The following is a 13190-nucleotide window of genomic DNA, read 5'->3' as shown; positions in this document are numbered from 1 at the left end:
TTGCTGAGGAGGGCTGTGTGAAACTGCGTTGTGAACTGGAGAAATTCACCTTCTCTTCGCCTTTCCGTGATTATTTTCGAGCCATAAACTGCCGGGTCTGTTCCAGCGAGCGCTGAGCTGTCTGTGCTTGACGAGGATCTTCGCGGGGAAGGAATGTGGATAGAAGACACATGCACATTTACAACTGCTCGCTGGCCCGTGTGAAGTGGGAATTATTGCTCTGCGAGGACGCGGGCAGCACAGAGTCTTTTGTTTCAGTCATAAACCAAACAAAAGGGTTTTGGTGGTTTTTTTCCTAACTTAGATTTGTTAAAGTTGGCCGGCAAGGCTGGATGGTAACGAGAGCGTGTATCTGCAGAAAGGTCATTTTGGGGGTAGTACAGCTACACCAGTTCAGCAAGCACAGTAAATGGAACAGCAAAAGAAGGGTAAGTTGTTCATCTTTATCAGGATGAGTTATTTCATCTGTTCCAGGCACGGACAAGCCTGGAGTGGGGACTGGGGAGCATTTTACTTTCTTTTCAGTCTTGATGGGCATAGACGGGTTAACAGCACATTGCGGTTGAGTCAGGCCTTAGATTTAAGTACGCCAGTGTCACACAGTCTTGGAGCCGTTAAAACTGTTTCCTAAAGTACTCAAAAAGCCCAAGTTTTAGGGGAAAATAAAGTTTTTTCATCCATGCTCCTTCCCTGGAGCTCCGTTCCCTGAGCACTGAATTCGGCTTCAGCGATTTGTGTGATCGACTTGGTGGTTGGGTTGTTAACAGGTAGTGCCTGAAAATGGCTTTTTTATATATATATAAAAAATACATGCATATATAGACACATATAGATATATGCACATATAGATATATACATATAGATATACACACATATAGATATACACACATATAGATATACACACATATAGATATACACACATATAGATATACACACATATAGATATACACACATATAGATATATACACATGTATATGTATATATGTGTGTGTATTTGTGTGTATATATATGTGTGTATATATATTTACCTGCTGTGACTGATAAATTTGTAGCTGCCTGGTATTTGACAGGTTTTATGTCCAGTACCTTGTTGTAGGATCTTAACGTCTCTTATTGGGAAGGTTTGGGACGTTTACATCTGCCAGCTGATGTAAAACATGGAACAAATTATGATGACCACCCAGTTATCCCCTACAGCTTTGCGAACTGAACTTTGTGTTGGTGTTAGGGACAGATCACCCCCCCTGGAGCCTTGTACTTGCTGTGGAGTGTGAATGGTTTGAAGCACGTTGTGCTCGACGCGTCGTGGTGTCTCTGTGCTCTTCGTTGTACCTGAGATCAGATCTGGACCGATATCCGCCCATTTTCGCTTCCTAAAATGATTCAGAGAACAAAATTCTGCAGAAGCTGTGTTTACTCCCACTGAGGATGCCTGTGCAGGAAACAGGATTTTCTTAATCCCCGTGCTTTTGAGTGCTTTGGGGTTTTTTGGGGTTGGGTTTTTTTTTTGGTGTTGGTTTGGGGTTTTTTTGTGTGCAGTGACTGAATATTTCTTTGAAAACTGATTCTTGCGTTTGAGCCCAGAGCAGATTTTTACAGCAACAGTTTAAGGTTGTCATAGTTATAATTAACTTTAAAGGAGTTAATAAAACAGAGACTCGCTGTGGAAGTTGCCAGGAAAGGCACGTTTGCATCCAGCTCCCTTGTGATGGTGGCTCCAGGGCTGAGCAGCACTGGGCTGTGCTGCTGGACTGAAACCAGCTCCGGTCCTTGTCGTGACTCACGCACGGGTGGGCTCTTTTGGAATTGGGTGAATTTGGGGTTCAGGTGGAGGGTTTCAGTGTTGCAGGGCTGAGGAGGTTGGTGCTGGCCAGGAGGGAGGTGGGACCGGTGACCACTTCTGCTGTCACAGCTCGAGTCTCCTGTCACAACTGCTGTGGCTTATTCTCGTATTCCCAGTAGTTAATTCATTCCTTTGAGTAGTTTCTTAATGAATTACTTTGAGTTTTCAAGTTTTTCAAATTAGTTACTTTGAGTTTTTCAGTTACTTTGAGCAATTTCAAATTACTTTGAATTTTGAACCGTCTGTAACTCTTCCTCGTGTGTTTTCCTCTTTATTTTCCCCGTCAGCTGTGTTCATTTGCCTGCAGCAAACTCGGGAGTGTGTCACCCTGGCCAGAGAGGATCCAGCAACTGCAGGGTACAGAGCTGGCAGATTTCAAGAAAATACACTTAGAGAATAATTGAGGAAATCTCCAGGGCTATCGTGACTCTTTGGGGATGCGATTTGAAAGTCTAAAACCAGCAGGGTTTGAACCAGAGGAGTCTGGGGAGAAACTGGAGCGAGCTTTTTTTTTGCCTGTTTTCCTGGGTGTTTTCCTCTCTCGTATCAATCACACACGCTTTTCTGCTTGGAAAACGTCGTTGCTGGTTGCTTTGAGGAGCAAATACGGGGTTTTGCTGTGGGTACGGCCGTGGACGGCTCTGGCTGTGGAAGGAACACGAATGTTTTGAGCAGGAAATCTTGTTCACCACCTTGGGCGCAGCTCAGATGACGTGTTTTCATTAGACATCTGGTCGAATAATTGGTTCCTCCCAAATGGGTAGGTGAAAATAATCAGAGGAATCGAGCTGTGTGCAGTTTCTAGAGATACCGTCCTTATTTTGCATTTTTTGAGGATTTGCAGCAGGCTGGAAATTCTGCTTTAGAGCTGCACGTCGAAAATGGTTTATTTGAGGGAGAGGAAGATGCTTGGTTTTCTGCACCCAAGGTTTTGAAACCTGTTTGATCAAATGTGCTCTGTTTGTGTAGGATACTCTCGATTCGAGAATATCGAAGGAGATGTTTTTCCTACGGTGTTTTAAAACAAAACGAGAAGGGGAAAACCAACTAAAAGGCAAAATGTGCTTTATCGAAGGCGGTGAAACGCTGCCGTGTTTCGCTTTTGCCAGTCCCGGGAGGGGCTGGAGGAATGAAAGGATCGTTCTGAGCTGCCCACCTGCGCTTCGCGGTGATTCCCAGGCTGCAGCTCAAGCCGTTTTGGGTCTTTATTTATTCTGCAATCAACTCCTGGACAAACGCAAGACGCCTCTGGTTTAAACATCCAGCACCTTTCCCGATCCCGAAATCTTTCTTTTTCACTTGGTGCACTCTTATTTAGGAGCAGAAAGGAGCTGGTGTCAATGGCTCGGTGCAGATGTCTTCAATCAGGTTCCCGATGCGTAGCAATGGGACGCAGAAACATCACCGAGTCATGTGGTTTGCTTTAACGCGCTTTTCGGGTCAAGAGCCAAATTGTTTCTGCTGCGTTTGGGTCTTGAAGCTGTTACGGGATCTTGCCGTAAGTTTTTCCAGGATTATGAGCCGTGCAAGAAAAGGAGTAGGGTCTGACCCCGTGTTTAAATACTGGGAGTGATTTGCGGGCTGAGCCTCTTTCAAATGGTCTCTGAAATGTTACTGGCTAAACTGGTGTCCTTATTTTCCTTTTATTTCCTATTATTTCAGCTTTAACTCATCTTGAGTCGTATTGCAGTGCAGCTCCACGCTGCTTCTGGTACCTTTTCTCCATGTGGAGCAATTAAATTGTTCCTCCTCCCCTGTTTTCCTTCCCCCGCCCCTTATCTGCAAAAGAACCCATCTGAGTCGGTGAGAAAGGGCCAATTTATAGACAGTTCTTAAAATGAGATCTACCTTGATGGAAAAAGGGTTGTAAAGCCAAGAACTAAACCCGATGTACTGTAAATATTACTGATGTGAATGCAAAGAGAAGAGCGCTGTGTGCTTGTTCCCAAGACCTTTGAAATGCAAGGCGTTAATTCTCCATCATTAAACTCTCGTGCTGCTCATGGCTCGTCCTCGGCTGTCCCATCAACCACGTAAACTTGTGTTGGGTCGCTGCAATAGCTCAGGTAGCTCCAGCCCTGTGATCTCCGTGAGGTTTGTTTGCGCCCTCGTGTCCGGCTTCTGACTCATCTCTGTGTTCTCCTTTGATCACCGCTTTGAAACCTCTCCTGTTGGCGTGCTCCTTTCATTCGTGCTAGGAGGTGGTGGCAAGGTATTTGTGTTTGCCTGTGTCGAAGAGAGGACCAAACCGTGTCCTCGGTCGTGTGCGTGGCTTTCATTTAGCAGCAGGACGGCAGGGCTGAGCCTGCAGATGCTCCAGCTGCCTTCAGTACCGTGTAAAAGCGCCAATTTTAAATGATTTTCTCATGGAAGGGGTCAAAAATGTGGGTCGGTAGCAGGCACCTTGAATGTGAAGAGGAAACCCTGCGGCGCGGAGCGAGCGAGCGATGCAGATGCTGGGCAGCCCTGCTCGGCTTCAGCACGAAAACCACGGCGATGACAGGAGGGAGATGTTATTGGAGGAAGGTGAGGAGGAGTCTCATTGAAGTGGTGTGGGTTAAATAAACACCGTTTAATTCTGACTCGCAGAGCAGCCGAAGATGGGTGCAATTAGGGCTTGGATTAGCAGGGGCAGTAGCCATAGATACCTAAGGAGAAACAGGTGGGGAATATCACGTGCGATATCAAAGATGCTTTTGTGCTGAGAATTGCTGAAGGAAGGTGTGACAGAGCTGCTCCGTTCACTGACCAACCTTGCTGAATTCTTCCCTTTTCAAACAGGAAATCTTGCTGGCCCACACAGGAAAAGCAAAAGCAGTTGACAAAAGGCTTGTAATTCATCTACCGACAGCCTCCTTCATTGTTAAACATGAGTCCTTAATGCTCTGTATCTGCTGTGTGATTGATTTCCTTGCAGCCTGGTACCCAGCTGAAAGTAGCGACATACCAGCATTGTTTCCTTTGCCTTGGAAACTGGGGATAAAATCGGTTCTCTTGGAAAATGTTGTGTCCCGAGACCTTGCAGAGCTCGGCAGCGACGGCGCTCGCCGCCTGTTTGCTCGGTCTCTAGAAAATTGCATTTATAAGGCCCCTTATTTGTTCCGTGGTGCAGATCCCGGATCCGCTGGTGGGACTCAAGGGTTAAATTCCCAACGCTGTCGCATATGGCAGTGAGCAGAATCACAGATGTTGATGATACAACATAATTAGTATTCTTTTATGTAAATGAAGGCTGTCAATGTTACCATAGTGTCTATACTCTTTCAAGCTGGAATCTGTGCCGCTTGGTCTCACCAGGGCTAGACGGGATTATGCCATGATTTTCTATCCGGACCTGAGCATTAAAAATAGGGAAGAAAGGGGATGAAAAAAAAAGGTCAGGGGGGAAGGTGAGGAGAAACGTTTCCAACTTGGAAGGAGGAGGCCAAATCAGTGCTTTGTTTAGTGGAGGATTTCCAAAAGTATCTTTGCAGGTCCTCGGATTTAGAAGTGATAACCCTAAAGGAAAGGGGTAGCAGATCTTGTCAGCTGCTTTAAATAAACGACTGAAAGGGTTCTTTGGACACCACAGCTTCATTCTGCGGAGCTGAATTCTGAAGTGGCCACTTGTGCTTTGATCTGAAGTCGAGAAGAGTTAAAGAAAAGAGGAGCTTTGATTTTTCTTTAACAGATTCCATCTTTAGAGCAGTGTCACTGGGAAGAGGACAGTAATTGCAGTAAATTTGCATCGTTTGGGGACCACTGCAAACACGTTTTCGTAGCGTGGTCGGATTTCTGCACACCAATCGAGGCAGCTGTTCAATACCCATCCTAAAGCTTTGGGAAGCGCCGTGGCCTTCGTTGTGTTAAGCTTTGCAGCTCGTAAAATGGTTTTTTAAACTAAATACTCTGTATGCCAGATCTGACACCCCCTGGGACATCTGTAACCACTTTGTGCCTCTTATTGCTGTCCCTCCTACCACTACTTTGTGTTGTGCTGGAGTGCTGCAGTCGTAGCTGCATAAACACGTTCGTTTTGTCTTTCTGGGGTTGTTACAGATACGTCTTTAGAGGCTTTTCTGCCTGTGGCAAAATGCAGGTTTTTCCCATCTTTCTTCCCTCCACAGTTCTTATTTTGTTGCCGTTCGCACTTGACAGCTCCTCATTACTTCATTGTTTGAGAAATCATCTAGAAATGAACTCTTAATTCAGGACAGATTTGTGTTTCTTTTTCCCTATCTCCTCCCCCCCTCTTCTTTCACCAAGTTCTCGCAGCAGCCAAAATTGCAGCGATCACAGGAGGCGCACGGTTTTGCTCAGTTATTTTGTTACCCAGATTATTTTTTTTTGCCTTTCCCCCTGCCATATGTTGGGTCATCCACTACAAAAGACTCGCGATGAAGTGGCTACATGTGATCAGCAGATTTCGAGACGATCCGAAAATGAAAGCGGCAAAATGCAATCCCAGAGCGCCTCTTCCCCGTGACATTTCCTAACGTCTCGGTATTTGGGTTCCTAGGTGTGTTCATGCTTTGACTTCCAGATAATTTTGTCCTCCCTCATGAACGTGGTCTCCGCAGCAGCTCCTGCGCCGAGGGGATTAGCGGTGTTCACGAGCAGCCCTGCCAGCGTTCGCGCTCCGTTTCTGTGCATCACCAGAGTATTTTCTCTCCAGGGCTTTGAAGCCGTGCCGCCTTACGACGAAGACTTAAGCGGTCATTAAATTCTCGAAGAACCGCCTTTGGAAGGCTCCTCTGGCTGCAATGGGGATGCTCCGCGCCCTGGACGCTGCGTCGCGGAGGAGAGGATGTTTGAACGCCACTCCGTGAGTAGCGCGAGCGAGCCCGGCTGCTGCCCCTGCGCCCCCATCTCTGTCCCCGCGGCTCGGGGTGCTGGAGGGGCTGCACAAAAGAAACCACAGCGCTGGCACATGGTGTTCAGTTGTGCTCTTTGTGCAGCTCGGTGTCTTCTGTAAAACGTACGGGCGAAGGACGCAGAGCGAAAGCTTTTTGCGCCTTCCAGTCCTGGTATCCCTGCTTTGATTTCCCTTACGCTGTGGTAATTCAGTGAACCAGTTGCTTTCTCTGTGTGTGTGCTCGCAGACACGTGTCCACATGCAGATGTTCCTTTAGGTTCACTACAACGCGGGATGACGCACGTTTTTATGATTTGTTTTTACCCTGCTAATTTTCTTAAATCATCCAAATGCTCAAGTGTGGGATAGCAAAGGTAGAATGTAAAGCCCGTGGACTTGCAAATGCTCTGGTGATGACAATTATTAGATGTTTTTGTGCCTTCTGCGAGGAGTTGGTAACCTCGGCCTGGTTCCTGACGGCGTGCATTCCAATTCCAAATTCATTTTGTATGTATCAATTTCAGGAGGGCACCTAAAGATCAAACGTGTGTGTGGACTGAATTAATCTCGTTCTCCTTGGGAGCGAGCCATTCAGGTTGGGTCGGGCGTGCTGGCAGCTGTCTGGGCTGTCCTTAGTAGGCAGATAGGCAGCTTTATGCTGCAGACCTTGTCAATCCAATGGCTTTTGCTGGTACTAAAAACCGCTTTTTAAACAAACCTGTGCTCAGAATTAACGTAGCCGGTTAAGGAAAACTGCAGGTGGGATTGACAAGGCGCGACATCTGTATTTTTATAGCTCTTTACAGCTGGTAAAAAAGAAAAAGAGAGAGAATTTTAAAGATGTATATGCTCTAAGATCCTTTCTCTCTTTTATTTTTGCCTTCCAAGGTCAAAGCAGCGAAGACTCCTGTAAGACATGGATAGATGCAAACATGTTGGGCGGCTACGACTCGCCCAGGACCACTCCATCCTGAACCCCCAGAAGTGGCACTGCGTGGACTGCCAGACGACCGAGTCTCTCTGGGCCTGTCTGAAGTGCTCCCACGTGGCGTGCGGGAGGTACATCGAGGAGCATGCGCTCAAACACTTCGAAGAAACCAGGCATCCGTTGGCAATGGAAGTCCACGATCTGTACGTCTTCTGTTACCTTTGTGAAGATTACGTCTTGAACGATAACCCGGAGGGCGATTTGAAATTGCTGAGGAGTTCTCTGTCGGCAATTAAAAGTCAAAAACATGATCCGTCGACGAGAAGCGGCAGGACGTTGCGATCGATGGCTCTGGGGGAGGACGTGTGCAGCCATCAAAGGAGCCCTCAGGGGCAGTCTCAGATGCTCACAGCTCTCTGGCACAGGCGCCAGTCCTTGCTTGCGAAGGCGCTGCGGACCTGGTTTGATAAGAGCTCTCGGGGCCAGCTGAAGTTAAAGGAGAAGCAGCAAATGGAGGAGCTGGAGAAGAAGAAGGAGGCAGCCAGGCAGCGGCGGCAGGAGATGAAGAGACAGCTCCTGGAGGAGCTGGCAAACACTCCTCCGAGGAAGAGCGCCAGGCTGCTGTCTCACGTGCACAGAGAGAACTTGATCCCAAGGAAATTCAGGGAGGTGGCGACCGCTTCCCCTACCTCAAGTCAGATGCAGAGCAGCAGATTCAAACAGTTTTATTCCATCCGGCGTAAGCCTCTGATGACTCCCGGGGTAACGGGTCTAAGGAACCTGGGAAACACGTGTTACATGAATTCTATTCTGCAAGTGCTCAGTCACCTCCAGAAGTTTAGAGAATGTTTTTTGACACTTGATCTCTGTGAAACAGAAGAACTCTTAGCCAAAACTGTGAATGGGAAGTCTAGGACGCCTGGCAAATTGGCAAATGGGTCTGCTGCTAATGAGTCGGGGAAGCCTGACAAAGTGGGATCATATGGCACGCAGAGCTTGCCAGCTGGCTTAAATGGTGGCTCCTCGATAAGCAGGAGTTTAGAACTGATACAACCCAAGGAGCCGAGTTCAAAGCACATTTCCCTCTGTCACGAATTGCACACCCTCTTCAGAGTGATGTGGTCTGGCAAGTGGGCGCTGGTGTCCCCCTTTGCCATGCTGCACTCTGTGTGGAGTCTGATCCCGGCGTTTCGAGGGTACGACCAGCAGGACGCTCAGGAATTTCTCTGCGAGTTGTTGGATAAGGTACAGCAGGAGCTGGAGTCGGAGGGAACGAAGCGCAGGATCCTCATCCCCTTCTCCCAGAGGAAGCTCACCAAGCAGGTCCTGAAGGTGGTGAACACCATTTTCCACGGGCAGTTGCTTAGTCAGGTATGCACCTGCTTTTGCACAGAAATCACTTGGAGCCGTTCACACCAGGGAGCAAAGGCTCCGTTTCTTGAGGAGACACCAGATCTGTAAGAGGAATTGCTTAGGAGCGCCTCCAGAGAGAGAAATCTGTTGGGTTGCTGTGCAGGTTGTCAGCATTTTCAATACTTGCCACGTGTACTGTAAACTCAGTTGGCTTTTGCTGCTTCAGAGTGAAATGTGCACAAGTACAGAGAGTGCTGAGCCCTTGGTTTTCAGTTTTTACTGTGATCTTTAAGTGTCTTTGTCATTTGTTTTGTCTCTTCCTGGTTTTGTTTCTGTGGCCAGACAGAAGATGACGAGGGACAGAGAGGGCAGTCACCTTGTGCTGTAAAGAATAAGTTGTCTGTGACAGTGTTTTCTTGGCAGGCGTTTGAAAGTCATCTTCAGATACTGAACGTGCTTACGCAGGTGTCTGTAGGAGAGGAAAGTGCCTCTCGTGTGCTCGGTCTGTTGCTCCTCTGCTGTTCCCACGTCTGAAACTTGTTATTCCTGACAAGGCAGACCCTGAGCACCCAGTGCCTTTTGAAAGTCCTCAACTGCCTTTGCTTTCCAGGAGGAATGAAGTGGGTGCCTAACTTGACACTCGAGGGTTTGCAAGGTCAGACCACGAGGAGTATTTATTATACATTCTCAGTACTATTTATATTGCCCTTCTCGGTGCCAGTCCTACCAAGTTTACCACTCACAAGAACTTGAGTGCACGTTGAATATTAAAAGGTGTATTTTTCAAGTTAGTTGTTGAATTTTCAGGGAAAGGACACTTGAAGTCGTGGTTCAGTTGACTCCTCTGCAGTGCCTGAGCTTCTTCTGGGCTTCTGAACTCAAAGCTCCTTTTTGGGTTGTCTCTTGACGCTGGGAGGTGGTGCCTGTTGTAGATTCAGTGGTAGGTCTGTGTTAACAGCGTGAGGACGTTCCCACATCAGTGTAATTTATCTGTTACTACGATACACTATAAATAACTCGCCGAGCTGTTTATTCTGTTTATGTAACTCTTGTGTACATGTACTGTGTTCAGTTTCAAACCAGAACGACTTCCTTCCCTGTCTGTAGCTACGAGTCCATCTTGACGTTACTGGTACCTTCAGTGGATGAAGCTGCCAGGCTGCAAGCTTGGAATTTGGGTTTTGGTGGATGCTTTTCCCAGTGACAGAGTCCGACCAGAGCTGTTCTCTGGTTGTGTTACTTCTCCACGTTCTCACTTTCTGCCTCTGAGTTTAATTGAAAACTTCTCTGCTGGTCTTATTGATAATGCATAAGGAAAAAAGTGCATCTGAAATCTGTCCTTTCAAGCTCCATTCATGAATTTTTGTATTGTTAGTAAATGAAACATTACAGGAGGGAAATACGCGAGGATAGTAGAGAAACTATGGAAGGAAGATTGTGTGATAAATGCAAACGTGTGCTTTTTGTAGTAGAAAACAGATCCAAGGTGCTTGTCACCCAACTGTGAATCAGTGTGATACCTGTAACCGTGGTTATCTGAGGAAGTGACTCCCATAAAGGTGAATATTGCCTTCATTTTTTTGAGAATTGAAAAATAGTTTAAATCATCTGCTCAAGATAGGCAGATTTCAGCCTGGAAACAAGCAGTGTTTCTCTTGGCTCACGGATTGCCTTTGTGTCCATGAAACTGCACAGCCTTTTGGGCATGAACTGGCTGTTTGGATGTGAATATAAGTGCCTGTTTGCACACGTACATCTCCATAACTTCATTCGTGTATGCACTTTTCATTCCCAGGTCACCTGCATAACATGCAACTACAAATCCAACACCGTTGAGCCCTTTTGGGATCTTTCCCTGGAGTTCCCCGAGCGCTACCACTGCACTGAGAAAGGGATCGTCCCCGTTAACCAGACCGAGTGCATGCTGACGGAAATGTTGGCCAAGTTCACCGAGACGGAAGCTCTGGAAGGGAGGATTTACGCGTGCGACCAATGCAACAGTAAGTGGGGTGCTGCTGCTGCCTTTGCCACCCAAAACACTCTGGTTTTCGGAGCGAGAGGTGTTTCTGTGTGTGAAAACACGGACTGTGGCCTGTATGTGTATGAAAACACTGCTTTTCCTCGCGGCTCGTGCTGTTTTGTTTCCCCCTGTTGGTCACAGCACCGGTTGGGATCTGATACGTCATTTATCTCATGTCTCCACCATTGAGTCGGTTTACTCAGGGTTTAATACAGCCCTGTTCGGAACTGCTCTCTCCACTTGTGCTGGAGCAGAAGGCAACTTCGGTCATTTTTTGGAGGAGAGGGGCAAAAGAAGCAACCTTGTACCCTCTGCTTTGCTCCCCTCTGCATGGCAGGAGAGCTTTCGTAACAAGTCATCTGCGTGCTGCTCGTTCTTGATTGAATCGTTTACACACAAATCCTAAATGCAGAGTTCTCAGGGTCTGCTGCCAGGTCGGAGTTTCCATCTCTGAAGGCGTTTTGTCGAGAAGCAATGAGCTGACGTTATTCTGGGTGTCTCGGGTTAATGTATTAGCCCTTACAGGAACGCCCGTGTTTTGCTGTGCTCAGCTGGAAGATGACTTCTGCGTCCCTGTAGTGGGTCTGAGTGTAAGGTCATTATACGCCTGAAAGTAATTTTAGCCTTGTGCCTTGTGCAGCTCAGCTGCGCTGATAAGCTGGATCTGAAATGTTTTTCATGCAGGTATTCATGGCAAATGTTCATCCCCTTCGGAGGAAAACGCCAATAATTTGACTTACATTGCAGCTAAGCAGCTGAAGTAGCAAATCCGTGCAGAGATCTGTTCCCTATCAGCTTGCAAATCTGTTACCAAACATCTTCACAGAGCGTTAGGTAATAATCGTCAAGTAGATGTTCCTGAAACAAAGCCAAATACAATTCGAGCAGATTCTGCTTCCCAAATACCGCTCACAAAGCGGTGATGTGGATGACCACGGCGTCATCTTTAATCTGCTTGCTTCGATTCTTTGTGAAAGCCTGAACTTTAACAGTCACTTCTGAGTTAAGTGCCTAAGGAACCATTAACCAGCTGAAAAAAGTCAGGGCAAGGCAAGCAGCCTGCGTCTAGGTGCCAAAAATTATTGGAGGCACCGCTTGTCAGACGCGATGGAGGAGGAGCATCCCATCTGTTCCGAACTGGTGCGGTGAGGTGCAGAAATCTAATTAACAGGTACCTTTCTTACTGGAAGCTCTGGGAGCCACCTGTCTTCCTCCTGCTGCTCAGTGTCCTGGAAAGAGGAATCGTGCGAACAGGAACCTCTTTTCTTCTCCAGTTTCATTACAGAAGTTGGTTTATGTTCTTGGGCAGGCAGAAACCCTGCGAGAGGTGGAACCTTGCTGGGAACGTTTTCTGCTGCCTTGTATTCATGTTCTTGAGCTAGTGAAGCTTGCTGCTACAAGCTTTAGTGCCGTGCTGTAATAAGGAGTATTTTAACAGAATATGATGCCATATAATACTATTTGGATGCCAGGAGTTGACCTGTTGAAACTGCTGCAGCCCTAGGTATCATTGGCCCTAGCTCTGTCCTCATATTTCTGGTGTATTTTCGGAGCAAAATGTCAGCATGAGCAGCTTGAAGGTTGTGTGATTACGAGCATCACAAAATTTGAGTAAGTTTAAGTGTTTTTAAATGTGTGAGTTTTGTTCCTAGGGAAGTTCCTGCTCTGTGAAGGCATTCATAAGAAATGTTGATTTGCGTGTCCATCCTGAGTGCATGCGAGCTGATCCGCTGCTGCTGCAAGAGAAGGAGTCCAGAATGTGCTTTTCCCTTCTGAAGGTGAATTACACATTACACTAACAACCTTTGCCTTGATATCTCTTTCTCTTCTGGCAGGCAAACGGCGCAAGTCTTCTCCTAAACCTCTTGTTCTGAGTGAAGCTAGAAAGCAGTTAATGATCTACAGACTACCTCAGGTCCTCCGACTGCACCTTAAGCGATTCAGGTGAGCGGGGCTCGCTGCTTGGTGTCGGGGAGCGACTTCCCCTGCCTTTTTGGGAAGAAGTGATCAGTAGGCAAACGGCGCAAGTCTTCTCCTAAACCTCTTGTTCTGAGTGAAGCTAGAAAGCAGTTAATGATCTACAGACTACCTCAGGTCCTCCGACTGCACCTTAAGCGATTCAGGTGAGCGGGGCTCGCTGCGTGGTGTGGAGAAGCGACTTCCCTGCCTTTTTGGGAAGAGGTGATCAGTGTGGGCTGTGGCATCTTGGCCT

General features: G+C 47.2%; 1 protein-coding gene across 1 annotated transcript; it reads left to right on the top strand.

The window, feature by feature from the left end:
• Positions 1-7593: 7593 nt before the first annotated feature.
• USP49 (ubiquitin specific peptidase 49) lies at positions 7594-12943 on the top strand (the record flags this gene model as incomplete). Its single annotated transcript, XM_010185434.1, is given in 3 exon segments — positions 7594-8976; positions 10754-10958; positions 12814-12943. Coding segments are annotated over 3 exon segments (1718 nt in total), but the record flags the coding sequence as incomplete, so codon positions are not given.
• Between the last annotated feature and the right edge of the window lie 247 nt (positions 12944-13190).

The sequence above is a fragment of the Mesitornis unicolor genome, unplaced genomic scaffold (genome assembly GCF_000695765.1).
Source record: "Mesitornis unicolor isolate BGI_N332 unplaced genomic scaffold, ASM69576v1 scaffold7145, whole genome shotgun sequence".
Lineage (NCBI taxonomy): Eukaryota > Metazoa > Chordata > Aves > Mesitornithiformes > Mesitornithidae > Mesitornis > Mesitornis unicolor.
This window is presented reverse-complemented; position numbering and strand designations above follow the sequence as displayed.